At 49.9% G+C, this 13,269-nt stretch overlaps 1 protein-coding gene across 3 annotated transcripts in view; it reads right to left on the reverse strand.

The window, feature by feature from the left end:
• stard13b (StAR related lipid transfer domain containing 13b) overlaps window positions 1–13,269 on the reverse strand; it is a 730,982-nt gene that overhangs the window by 50,091 nt on the left and 667,622 nt on the right. For all 3 annotated transcript variants that reach the window (XM_085999342.1, XM_085999344.1, XM_085999343.1), the window contains one exon: window positions 3,600–3,663. In XM_085999342.1, the coding sequence (XP_085855468.1) occupies window positions 3,600–3,663 (64 nt within the window). The remainder of the gene's footprint in view (window positions 1–3,599; window positions 3,664–13,269) is intronic.

Raw genomic sequence — 13,269 nt, forward strand, 5'->3', positions numbered from 1 at the left:
GGCTCACCACCACTTTCTCGAGGGCAATTAGGGATGGGCAATAAATGCTGGCCTTGCCAGCGACACCCATATCCCAGGAACGAATAAACAAAAATGATGCTCGTGGGAAGAAGAAAAATACAGAGAAACGGAGTCCACCATAATTGACACTTAAGGCTAAGGACACAGATATTGAAATAATCATTTCAGTCCCAGAACTGAGATCTTTAGAACTTATACACACTCGTAACATTTTATTTGATATAATTTAATGATGGCACATTCAAAAGCCTGTTTCATGGAGTCATGCTGAACGAATAGAAAAATGGTCCCAAATTTAATTTTAGTTATAATGCTGTCTTTCAGTATAATTCTGGCTGCTGTGATTGAAATTGTTTAATGAATAAATAAGACTGTATGGTGTAACCCAGTATTTGCTTTCATTTGAGTCCGTGTAAACACAAGGGCGTTGGAATGATTTCCATGATAACCCTCCCTCTGGACCTTCCTGCCAAACCCCTCTTCATGTCATTCAAGTCAGCTGTGCATCCACACAGATCTCAAGACTGACAACACAGTCGCTTTTATAAATTCCTCAGAGGAAAGACAGTGCTCATAAAAAAGCTTCAAACTCCATCTCTCAGCTTATTTGCACAGTAATTGTAACAGCTGCACAGATGTAATGTTCGTTTTCAATCAGATTCCTGTATCAGAATGAGCCAACCAAGCCTCTAGTTATTGCAGTCAGACAAGGAGTTATACAGAGACTCATTAAAAGCTGAAATAAATGGTTGCCGAAAATCTGCAGCTGCCTTACAAACTGTGAATTTCCAGCAGGGCGGCAATCAGGAGTGAGTACGATTTTTCCCCTTCCTTAAACTATGGGAGCATAGACCAAATACAGTGGTCCCAACGCTACTGTGACTAATACGATAGCAAAATACTGCGGATGCTGGAAATCCGAAATAACAACAGAAAACGCTGGAAAAACTCAGCAGGCCAGGGCAGCATCCGTGGAGAGACAAACAGAGTTAACGTTTCAGGTCGATGACCTTTCGTCAGCTAACGGAAAACATGCTGGGGGTTGATCTGAGCTCAGCTACTCACTGAATACACTCACTGAGCCAGTCGGCAAGTAGGGTAAGGGAGTCGAACACAGTTACAGCAGAAGAGAAAATGGGTGAATGGGGTAGGAGCAATTTTCTCTCTTTTCCCCTTCCTTCACATCTATATCTCTCTCTTCCCCTTCAATTCTCTCTCTGCCCCCTTCATTTTTCTCTCTTCCTCTCCACTTGTGTGTCTCTCTCTCATCCCTTTGTCTCTCTCATCCGTTTTTATTTCCCTTTTCTGTCAGCAGTAACCATTTATCTCTGCTGCCTCCAGAGGCACAGATTGAATTACTTCCTCAGGACTACTTGGCATCTGAGCCCTAACTCTGTACGATAAAGGTATTAAAGGCAGTGTAAGTGGCCAGTTCTTCCATTACATCAGTCCATGTGGCACAACATAAGAAATTGGAGCAGGAGTAGGCCATTCGGCCCCTCGAGCCTGCCCTGCCATTCAATAAGATCATGGCCGATCTGATCTTGGCCTCAATGTCACTTTCCTGCCTGCTCCCATAACCCTTGACTCCCCTGTAGCTCAAATATCTGTCTATCTCCGCCTTGAATATATTCAATGACTCAGCCTCCACAGCTCTCTGGGGTAGAGAATTCCAAAGATTCACGACCCTCAGAGAAGAAATTCCTCCTCATGTCCATTTTAAATGGGTGACCCCTTATTCTGAAACTATGCCCCCAGTTCTAGATTCCCACACGAGGGGAAACATCCTCTCTGCATCTACCTTGTCGAGCCCCCTCAGTATCTTATATGTTTCAATAAAATCCCCTCTCATTCTTCTAAACTCCAATGAGTATAGGCCCAACCTGCTCAACCTTTCTTCATAAGACAACCCCTTCATCTCATGAATTAACCTAGTGAACCTTCTCTGAACTGCCTCCAATGCAAGTATACCCCTCCTTAAATAAGGAGACCAAAACTGTACGCAGTACTCCCGGTGTGGTCTCGCCAGTGCCCTGTACAGGTGTAGCAAGACTTCCCTACTTTTATACTCCATCCCCCTTGCAATAAAGGCCAACATTCCATTTGCCTTCCTAATTACTTGCTGTACCTGCATGCTAACTTTTTGTGTTTCATGTACCTTCAACCTTCCTCCGTGTCCCTTTAATACAGGAACACATTGGCCATTCTAATAAATCTGCAAATGAAAAGCAAGGTTAGAAAGGCTGGATAGTGTAGTGTGTTAGCAGATCTTCTCTAGCTGAAATTCAGCCCAGACAAATGGATTGGAAATCTCTTCTCTTTACAGACTCCCAGCATTCTACACAATCAGTTTGGATAATCTAATGGTGTTTTATCTCAGTGTGGGCCTGGGGAAAGTTGCAGTCCAGTGAAGACCTGCAACATCTGTGCCTCACTCTTCCTGATTTACATTGAAATTTGCTGCTGCACAGATGCATGGAACTAACTGTGTGTGATTAGCAGGCAAGGATAGACCGTGGCCAGATAGCAGTTTGAAAGACCCAAGAAAAAGAGGCTCTGCGATGGTGTCCTAACTCTGGAGACCGTGGCCTGGAAATTAGATGGTGCTCCAATGCGGGCACGATCCGAATGCAGCACATGCTGCAAGCGCCTAATGAGGCTGGTGGCAGGACCACGTGAAATGTGTCCACTGCGGGTGCCAGTCGCTGACCCAGGGAAGCTTGCTGGTCCCAGGAAGAGCTTCGATGTCGGCCAGGGCAGTAAGCAGAATCTGAGGGGATGGTGAGGGGAGCTTTGGGAGGGGTGCAAATGGGGGCCGGCAGTGGCCCACGAATTTAAATGTGGAGCCAGGAGGAGCACACTTGCTTCTCCCAACGCCACAATAAGACAAGTAAAAAAATAGAAAACATACCTTTCTGGAGCTGTCAAGGGGCTTGTGGTTGTTTCCCCTTGTTTACCTCTAAATAAATTATTTAACAAAAGGGTAGGGAGTGGCACAGTAATGAACGTGGTCTCCATCACTAAGTGGAAAGGACCGATAACATCCTATAACAAGTACAGAAGCAGCAAAGCCATTTTTTATTCAAAAAGCTAAAATTAAAGACATTTCTCATTTGTTCCTTGAGACAGGCAAGTCCCAATTGAAACCTAACCCGCCCGGCAAGAATGGGCCAGGTGCTGGTCGGACACCAGTTTTACACCCTGCCTGATTTTACACTCTATTGAAGCCAGGCAGGGTGTAAAGTGGGCGTCTGACCTGAGCTCGCCTTATTGCTCCGGACGGGTTAGCTTAAAATCAGGTCTATAGTGCTGAACAGCAGCTCTGAAAGCTGTAGGACCTTTTTATTTCAAACCTGTGTGAGGAAAAAAAAATGTGCTGCTTCATGTAATAATTGTAAATGTTGCTCACTCATCACTACAAAATGGCTGCTGACATCATTAACAAGCAGCATGGACCACTTCTAACACTCTGGTACACAACTGGTATATTTTAAGATTAGGCGTTGATTTGAGAGGTACCAGACATTGCCTGAAGCTACACGTGCATGTAGAAAATTAAACAAGAGATATGTCCTTACTTTTTTCTTGGGAAGGTTGACGTCTATTTTCAGAGAGGTGCACTTGTTCAGAGTATTCAGTCGCCTGGAAATAAACCAAAATCCAATATATTAGAAGTCCAATTTGACCTGCAATTATCCTCAGCCATTAGCAGTCTAATGACAGGACTTAAAAACATTTCTAGACGATTAATTGCTATTGTTAACTGCAAGACACACCGTCCTTTTTTTCAACAAAAAATAAATAAAACAACGAATTCCGGAGGAAAATCTTCAGCTGGACTGTAGCATTTCAGGCTATAGGCTGCAGGAGCACAGATCGCAGGTCTGCATAATAAGCCCGTCTGTGTAGATACTGATAAGACATCCCATTTACCATTCTGTTCAGGTACTTTCATTTAAACAGCAGCACTGTGTGCGTGCAGTTCTCTAGCCTATCCCTTCAACAAACATGGATCAGCTGGTACCTTTATTGTAACTGGAGCTGCTAAATGTCATTGGTTCTCTCTGCCTATTGCCTTGCAGTGTGTGTGTGTGGTTGCCATGCAGCCTACCTAGGTCAGTCCAGTCGATTTACTGAGTGTTTACTGAGTGACAATGGTGTTTTACACTGTGTGATAAACATTAAAAGTGATGAACTGATAAGCACCTCCTTTTCAGGCTTCTCAGACATACTGATGTCATCACAGAGCACTCTTAACACCCAATACAATTCGAGTCCATCCGATCCATATAAGCCAGTTATTGCGGTTGAATAAACATTGTGGCTGTACGGAAACATCTCCCGAGAACTAGTCACAAGGACATTTATAGTTGCATTTGAAATGTGTTTAATAAAAATGAGCTTGAATTCAGGCAGTTCAGCTTAATTTGGTGAACCTCAAATTCTGGGCCCATATCAGAATCTAAACAGATCTGTTTATTTTAAGAAAAGGATAAAGTGGGCAGATGCTTCCCCTCTGTGGCGGAACCCAGTCCATCAACAGATTAATAGATGTGAGCAATGTGCTCCCCCCTGAACCCTATTGCTGCTGCTGCTATGATCCTCACCTTGATTACAGTATTTATATCTGATTCTGTGCGATATGATAGTACAGGTCCAAAGCCCATGAGGGTACGGACTGGTGGTGGGGAAGCTTGCCCATTGCTAGCGCCTGTGTAGAACCTTGTGAGGCGAGCAGCGTGAACTCACCAAAGCAAGGCAGAAATTAAATTCAACAAATTTAAAATTCTGGCTTACTAAAGGCACACGTGCATGTCATCAGGAGAAAATGAGATTATGGGAAACTGATTCCAAGGTGAAAAGATTTACTAACTGACTGCTTAGTGCAATGAAAGGTGGCAGCAGAAATCTGCCAGACAGACCCATCAAGCCTCAGTTATTTGGAGTGACACTCAGCCTTTAGCTTAAACAGGTTATCTTTTCTGATGGATGTTACTCTGAAAAATAAGCACAATTCTTGTTTAAAAGGCTATCATCTGTCTGGGGTAGAAATTGCTTCTAAGTGCACTGGCCTGCCTGCCAGCGAGCTTGCCACTGAGGAACCACCTTGTAGGTGCACTAGGGTAGGTAAACAAGCACACAAGACAGGCAGTAAATGTTTGCACAAGAGTGATTTGTAGATATACATGATTCATGTAAGCATTTGTTAAATCAAGACTGGAGGAGTATTCTGGAGTAGTGAAGTATAATGTTTTGTTTTGATACTGTATGGCTGAGAGTCTTCATAATCTTAGACACACAACAGGAACACCCATGAAGTTGTACTGTTTGAGGGCATGGATATAGCGAGTGTTAGGACTGGGCCAGATGGAGGGAGGGACTGTTTGGTAGTCTGGAGAGGGGAGGGATGGTTCGGGAGAATCTCTCCAATAATTGGCTGCCTTACAGCTCTGGCAGCTCGCAGCACTGCTGAGCTGTGCTCTTCCTCTGCATCCTCCAGTATCTGATCCTCCTCTTAAATCTTTCCTCCACTTGTTCCCCAGGAAGCTCCATAGCAACTCCTTTTTGTATTGCAAGATTGTGGAGCATGCGTCAAACGATTCTGAATCCTGAAACTCGCTCTGGACTGGACTGAACGACTCTGTCTGAGCTGTCCAGACAGTGGAACCCTCGTTTCAGGCCGCCAATTGTTTGCTCAATCAGAACGCTTGTTGTTGCATGGCTCTGATTATATTGGCAAGAGCCATGAACCAGCTGGTGAGGGGATACCCCCTTTCCTCTGGCAGCCTGCTTATCACCAGATAGTCTGAATGGAACAGAGAGGGTTGTCGCAGTAATGAAAGTCATGACCACTACCAGGACACTGGCACAAACCCGCATCACCTACTGCCTGTGGTCACAAACAAGTTCAACATTGAATGAATCGAAGCCTGTTCCTGTTGAAAACTGTTGGTTCCTGCTGGGGAACACGCAAGGCTACGTGTGTGCACTGTATGATGCCCAGCACCTGCTGGAATCCAGCAACGTGGGCAAATAGTTTCTTCCTGCTTGTCGGCCTCCATGGGCAAGCTAATATCAGCTGTGGCTCAGTGGTAGCGCTCTCACCTGCCTGATCAGCGTCTGCACAGCAAGCTAACTGACGTTGCTAATATCACCAGCAGCAGTTTGGAAGGAGCCAGAGGCATAAAAGTTTAAATCATGATGACCTTCACTGCCATAGGTAGTGCAGTGCCTGGCCTGGTGCTGGGCTCCAATTGATGGCACAGCTAAGTGATCGTTTTCCTACTGACGTGCAGCCACCTTACACACTGCTTCTCGGAGAGGTTCAGATATGGTGTTCTGTTCCTGAAGACCCACATGCTGTACAGCCTCCTGCGCACTTTCCTCCTTCACCCTCTTCTTGCAGCATCTGCAGGTCTTTCCCACTTTCCTTACTGCTGCTCTTCCTCCTGATTTGGGAGCCGCAAGATTAAGCCCAGCAGTGTTCCCCTGTTCAGCAACTGAGAATGAGCAAATCCTGAGAAAGAGTTCAGGACCTCCACAAACTCTCTCTTCCAAAATGTTTTACAGCCAAAGCCGTCAAAAACTTGGCTCAAAAGCACCCTAGAAGCCTAAAACGATTAACCACAGATTTACCTTCTGGAGATGAGGATCCCTTTAAATAATACTTGTGAAGGCTGCTTCCCGACTGTTCCCGCCAAGATTTGCTGGATGTTTTTAGGAAGTGACGTATCAGGCGTGCTCGGACAACAATTTCTCAAAAAGGTGCTGATTCAGGCCCAAGCCCCTTAACATATTTTAATGATGCCTGTGTTTCTTTCAGGCGGTCACCAGGGATGCCGAACGAGCGCCTGAACCAATATGGCGTTGGGAGCACTTCTGACGCTGCTCCTTCGTGTGACGCTGCGCTGTACAATTTGACTTTGTGGCGCCGATTTTGGACTTGGCGATGACGTCAGCGGTGTGCGCAGCGCCCCGCTCACGCCCCGGCCGCGATCTTCGGGAGCGCCCCCTGATTTACCGCCGGACGCCATGTCCGACAGGGTCAGGGTGGCGTACCTGCGGCCGGGGAGGCGCAAATTAAAAGCGAGGTGCGGGGCGGCCATTTTTGTTGTTGGCCGCCTGCCAGCACCTGCCTGCGCTCCCATCCCCGGCCTCCGGAACCCCCCCACCCGCGGAGTGCCGGCTGCGCTCCCAGAGCCCGGCACTTCTCTTGGGTGCCGGGCTCTTTTGCCTGCACTCCCGATCCCCGGGGGCCCAGCTGGGCCCCAGATCGCGCTGCACAAGGCCCCTCCCCTTTAAGAAGGGGAGGAAGGCCTGGAATACCGCAGCACGACGTGCCGCAGCGTGTTGCGCTGCGGCACGTAGCGCCACAATATTCACGCGCAGCGCCCCAAGAGGAAGGCGGGGTGATATACCTATCAATTCGTCCAATGAAAAGCGACGAGTTAAGAAAGTAACTATAGGTTTTTATTGACTAAATAACAGAGCCCACCCTCGTGGGTGATCGGATCCAAGAAGGAGGAATACCAGCCAGTCGACCACCTTTATACCCGGGCAGGTAGGTGGAGCCATGGGCGGAGTCGGCAGTGGTCAGCCCAGGTATAGCAGCGTGACAAGAGGCGACCTCGTACAGTGATACAACAATGTGAACAGTGATAACTATAGGGAAACGATCTAACAGTGATAACTATAGTGTAATGATAGTAAACGGTAAAAGTGGTTTACCACATTCACCCCTTGTTTAGATTTGAGTCCGGCGGGGTGAAGTGTACTACCAGTTCTGGTATGTCAGTCTGTCCGGAGGCCTCGTAAGCCTGTCTGATCGTCGCAGCGGCGGTGTTGCGTTCTCCGGTGTTAATGCTGGCGTCTGCGAGGTAGGCGAAGGCTCTTGGGGTTCCGGCGTACCGTCTACCTGGGCTGGAATTGGGGGGGGTGGTGGGGGGGGGGGGTAGCGGTGGTGTCTCCGGAGTGCCCGAGGGTGCGAGGTCTCGTAAGGAGACTGTGTCCTCCCGCCCGTCTGGGTATGCCACGTAGGCGTACTGGGGGTTGGCGTGCAGGAGGTTCACCCTCTCGACCAGGGGGTCCGTTTTATGGGCCCTCACGTGCTTTCGCAGCAAGACAGGCCCCGGAGAGGTCAGCCAGGTTGGTAGCGTGGTTCCCGTAGTCGACTTCCTGGGGAAAAAACATTCGTTCATGGGGGGTGGCGTTAATGGCAGTGCAAAGTAGTGACCGGGTGGAATGCAGCGCCGCCGGGAGGACCTCCTGCCAGCGAGAGGTTGGGAGGCCCTTAGACTTTAAGGCTAAGAGGACGGCCTTCCATACCGTCGCGTTCTCTCTTTCCACCTGGCCGTTCCCTCGGGGGTTGTAGCTGGTGGTCCTGCTAGTGGCGATGCCTCTCGCTAGTAGGAACTGACTGAGTTCCTCGCTCATGAAGGAGGCGCCCCGGTCACTATGTATATAGTTTGGGAACCCGAACAAGGCAAAGAGGTCGTTCAGGCATTTAACGACCGTGGTGCTGGTCATGTCTGGGCAGGGGAAGACAAAGGGGAAACGGGAGTACTCATCAACAATGTTGAGGAAGTACACATTACGGTCAGAGGACGGGAGGGGCCCCTTAAAATCGATGCTCAAGCGCTCGAAGGGGCGGGTGGCCTTGATCAGGCTTGCTCTGTCCGGCCTAAAGAAGTGCGGTTTGCACTCGGCACAGGTCTGGCAGTTCCTGGTCATGGTCCTGACCTCCTCGATGGAGTAGGTCAGGTTGCGGGCCTTAATGAAGTGGTAAAGCCTGGTGACCCCGGGGTGGCAGAGGTCGTTGTGGAGGGTCTGAAGTCTATCAATTTGCGCGCTGGCGCATGTAATTCGCGATAGAGCGTCAGGGGGTTCGTTCAGCTTACCAGGCCGGTACAAGATATCATAATCGTAGGTGGATAGCTCGATTCTCCACCTCAAGATCTTGTCGTTCTTGATTTTACCCCTCAGCTTGTTATTAAACATAAAAGCGACCGAACGCTGGTCGGTGAGGAGGGTAAATCGCTTGCCTGCGAGGTAATGCCTCCAGCGGCGTACCGCCTCCACAATCGCCTGGGCCTCCTTCTCGACCGAAGAGTGTCGGATCTCAGGGCCCTGTAGGGTCCTTGAGAAGAAGGCCACCGGTCTCCCCTCCTGGTTGAGGGTAGCGGCTAGGGCGAAGTCGGATGCATCGCTCTCCACTTGGAAGGGGATGGACTCATCCACTGCGTGCATAGTGGCCTTAGCAATGTCTCCCCTGATGAGGGAGAAGGCTGCGCGCGCTTCTTCCGTAAGGGGGAAGGAGGTGGACTTCATGAGGGGTCTGGCTTTGTCCGCATAATTCGGCACCCATTGGGCATAGTAGGCGAAGAGCCCCAGGGTTCTCTTCAGCGCCTTTGGACAGTGGGGAAGGGGTAGCTCCATGAGGGGACGCATTCTTTCGGGATCGGGGCCGATGATTCCGTTCTCTACTACGCAGCCGAGGATGGCAAGGCGCGAGGTGTTAAACACACATTTCTCCTTATTGTAGGTGAGGTTCAGCCGTTGGGCCGTACGGAGGAATCTTTCCAGGTTAGCGTCATGGTCTTGCCGGTCGCGGCCGCAGATGGTGACGTTATCTAGATAGGGGAACGTGGCTTGCAGCCCGTTCTGGTCAACCATCCGGTCCATCTCCCTTTGGAAGACCGAAACCCCGTTGGTGACGCCGAAGGGGACCCTAAGGAAGTGGTAGAGGCGGCCATTCGCCTCGAAGGCGGTATACTGGCGGTCCTCGGGGCGGATAGGGAGTTGGTGGTAGGCCGACTTAAGGTCGATGGTAGAGAATACCCGGTATTGAGCAATCTGATTGACCATATCAGATATGCGGGGAAGGGGGTATGCGTCCAGCTGGGTGTACTGGTTTATGGTTTGGCTGTAGTCGATGACCAGGTGGTTTTTATTGCCGGTCTTAACGACTACAACCTGGGCACGCCAGGGGCTGCTGCTCCCCTCGATTATGCCCTCCTTCAGGAGACGCTGCACCTCAGAGCTAATGAAAGCTCTGTCCCCGGCGCTGTACCGCCTGCTCTTGGTAGCGACGGGTTTGCAGTCGGGGGTGAGGTTAGCGAACAGGGAAGGTGGCGGGACCTTGAGGGTGGATAGGCCGCAGGTGTTACGCGGTGGGCGATTTAAAGGCTGCTGGTTGTCGACTGTGAGCGGGGGGAGGGGTCCACCGTATGCTAGAGTGACGCTTTGGAGGTGGGATTGAAAATCCAGCCCTAGTAGGACGGCAGCGCATAGCTGGGGCAGGACGAGGAGCTTAAAGTTTTTATACTCCGTGCCCTTAACCGACAGGGTCACAACACAGTAGCCGCTGATGTCTGTGGCGTGGGACCTCGATGCCATCGAGATCCGGTTGCGCGTTGGCTGGACAGTGAGGGAGTAGTGGCTCACTGTGTCTGGATGTATGAAGCTCTCCGTGCTTCCGCTGTCGAACAGGCAGGTCGTGGCGTGGCCGTCTACTTTGATGTCCATCATTGACTTGGACAGCTGATGCGGGCGAGCTTGGTCCAGTGTGACGGAGGCTAGTGTGTGGCTGAGCGGGTCGCTGTAGTCTGTAGGTGAAGCGGTCGTCAGGTCTGGAGGTAAGGTGGCGGTCGAGCGTGGTGGGTAAAATGGAGGCGCCCACGAGGTGGGGCAAAATGGCGGAGAAGATGGCTGCCCCCACAACCCACATGAGGCACTGCTGGCGTCGGTTGCCTGGATCAAAGATGGCCACCCCCATTGCTCATCTGTGGCCTTGATAGAAGATGGCCGCCCCCACAGTTCGCATGAGGCACTGCTGGCCTCTGCTGCTCTCCCTCTGCAGGCCTTCGCGAAGTGGCCTTTCTTCAGGCAGCTGGAGCACGTCGCGTTTTTGGCTGGGCAGCGCGACCTCGGGTGTTTCGCCTGCCCACAGAAGAAGCAGCCGGCGGCCCGGTCGCGGGGGTCCGAAGTCGCAGCCGGTGCCGGGGGTGGCGGTCCCGATCGGGTCCGGGACGCCGACGCTGAGGTAGGTCCCGGGGGCGGCGCTACGAGGGGTATTGCGGTCGGGGTCGGGCCCGAGTCCCAGAGTCGCGAACTGTACCTGGAATACACCTCGAGGTCCCGCTGGGTCACTTCTAGGGAGTAGGCCAAGGCTGCAGCTGTGTTCAGGTCGAGGTCCTTCGATTCCAGCAGTCTCTGCCGTGAGTAGTCGGACCGAAGGCCTTTCACGAAGGCATCGCGGATGTTATCTTCAGTGTTTTCTGCAGCCGATACTGCTTTAAAGTCACAGTCCCTGCCGAGTGTTCGTAGCGCCCGTAAAAATTCAGCTACAGACTCTCCTGGCTGTTGCGGGCGGGATCTTAGGAGGTGTCTGGCATACATGGAATTTACCGGGCTCCGGTACTGTTGTTTCAGTAGGTTGATAGCGGCCTTGTAAGTAGTAATGTCCTGGATGAGTGCGTATACTTTAGGGCTCGCTTGGGCGGTCAGAACTCTTAGTTTGGATCTCTGAGGGACGCCGGATTCTTCCAGGTAGGATTCGAAGCAGCACAGCCAGTGTTTGAAGTCGAGGGCTGCGTTTGGTGCTTGTGGGTTTAGATCCAGGTACGGTGGTTTGAGGGCTCGCAGCCAAGCCGGCTGCTGTGGCTGTTGTAGCTGGGCGTCTGGCTGGTCGTTTGGCTGCTCCGTTGACTGGTTGTTTGGCTGCTCAAGTGATGACATTTTAAAATTTAGTCAATAAAATTGATATACCTATCAATTCGTCCAATGAAAAGCGACGAGTTAAGAAAGTAACTATAGGTTTTTATTGACTAAATAACAGAGCCCACCCTCGTGGGTGATCGGATCCAAGAAGGAGGAATACCAGCCAGTCGACCACCTTTATACCCGGGCAGGTAGGTGGAGCCATGGGCGGAGTCGGCAGTGGTCAGCCCAGGTATAGCAGCGTGACAAGAGGCGACCTCGTACAGTGATACAACAATGTGAACAGTGATAACTATAGGGAAACGATCTAACAATGATAACTATAGTGTAACGATAGTAAACGGTAAAAGTGGTTTACCACACAGGGCGCCTCCAGTAGCGCCCCGCTTCCCTTTGGGGTGCAACCGACCAATTTCCGGCGCGGGGGCGCTTATTTTTCGGCGAAGTTAGCGCCCCAAACGGGGCTATACTGCATTTATCCCCCTAAGTGGTTATTGAGTGCTAAATCAATAATCTGAATACTGACAATGTTTTGCATCTTTCAGAATACACACATTTTGTATCATGGAGCAGTTACAATTATAAGGACTGCAAATCCTGCAAATAAATAGTAGAGATCTTGTACAAATCTAACTTTATTGGCTGGTGCCTGATTTTGTGGAGTGCACTGATGATTGTAAGCAACACACTGGAATGCCTCATGTTGAATTACTGGACCCACACTGATCAAAACAGGAGGCAGAGCTCTCAACATTTACACCTCTGGTAAGATGCAAGTCCAAATAACCAGACTGTTTGAGTGGATCAGGCTACTGGAGGCTCTTTGGTTTTCTTCAGACTCTGTGGAGAATTTGTATTCCCTTTTAACTAATCCTCGGAGACCCAGCTATCACCTGTAGTCCAATCATTAAATCCGCCACAGTCCTGCTGGGACTATTACCAGCTAGAAATGCAAGTGTCAGGTGAACTTTAGATATGTGATGTTGAGGAGGTCAAGTCTCTGGGGAAAGCAACATACAGTATAGGAGGGAGACCAAATTAAGAAGACACGGTCACATACTTTGCCACTGGAACCACCAGAGTACTTAACTGGAATGGATGAGTTGCACTTTCAACTTACTCTTTCTTTTATTTCTCTGTAACCTTGAAGGCCCTTTGCTGGCATATAATGAGGAATGCTTTTGGATGGATATCGGATTTCAAAACCAGCCCAGCACTAGCCACAAGCAATTAGGATGGCAAACAGTATGTTAGCCTTTATTGCAAGGGGGTTGGAGTATACGAGTAAGGAAGCCTCACTGCAATTATATAGGACTTTGGTGAGATCACACCTGGTGTACTGTGTACAGTTTTGGTCACCTTGCCTAAGGAAGGATATACTTGCTTTGGAGGCAGTGCAACAAAGGTTCACTAGATTGATTCCTGGGGTGAGGCGGTTGTCCTATGGAGGAGGGATTGAGTAGAATGGGCCTATACTCTCTGGAGTTTAGAAGATTGAGAGGTGAGCTCATTGAAATGTAAAACATTCTT

The sequence above is a fragment of the Somniosus microcephalus genome, chromosome 10, assembly GCF_052327205.1.
Source record: "Somniosus microcephalus isolate GS21.2 chromosome 10, FLI_Smic_1.0, whole genome shotgun sequence".
Lineage (NCBI taxonomy): Eukaryota > Metazoa > Chordata > Chondrichthyes > Squaliformes > Somniosidae > Somniosus > Somniosus microcephalus.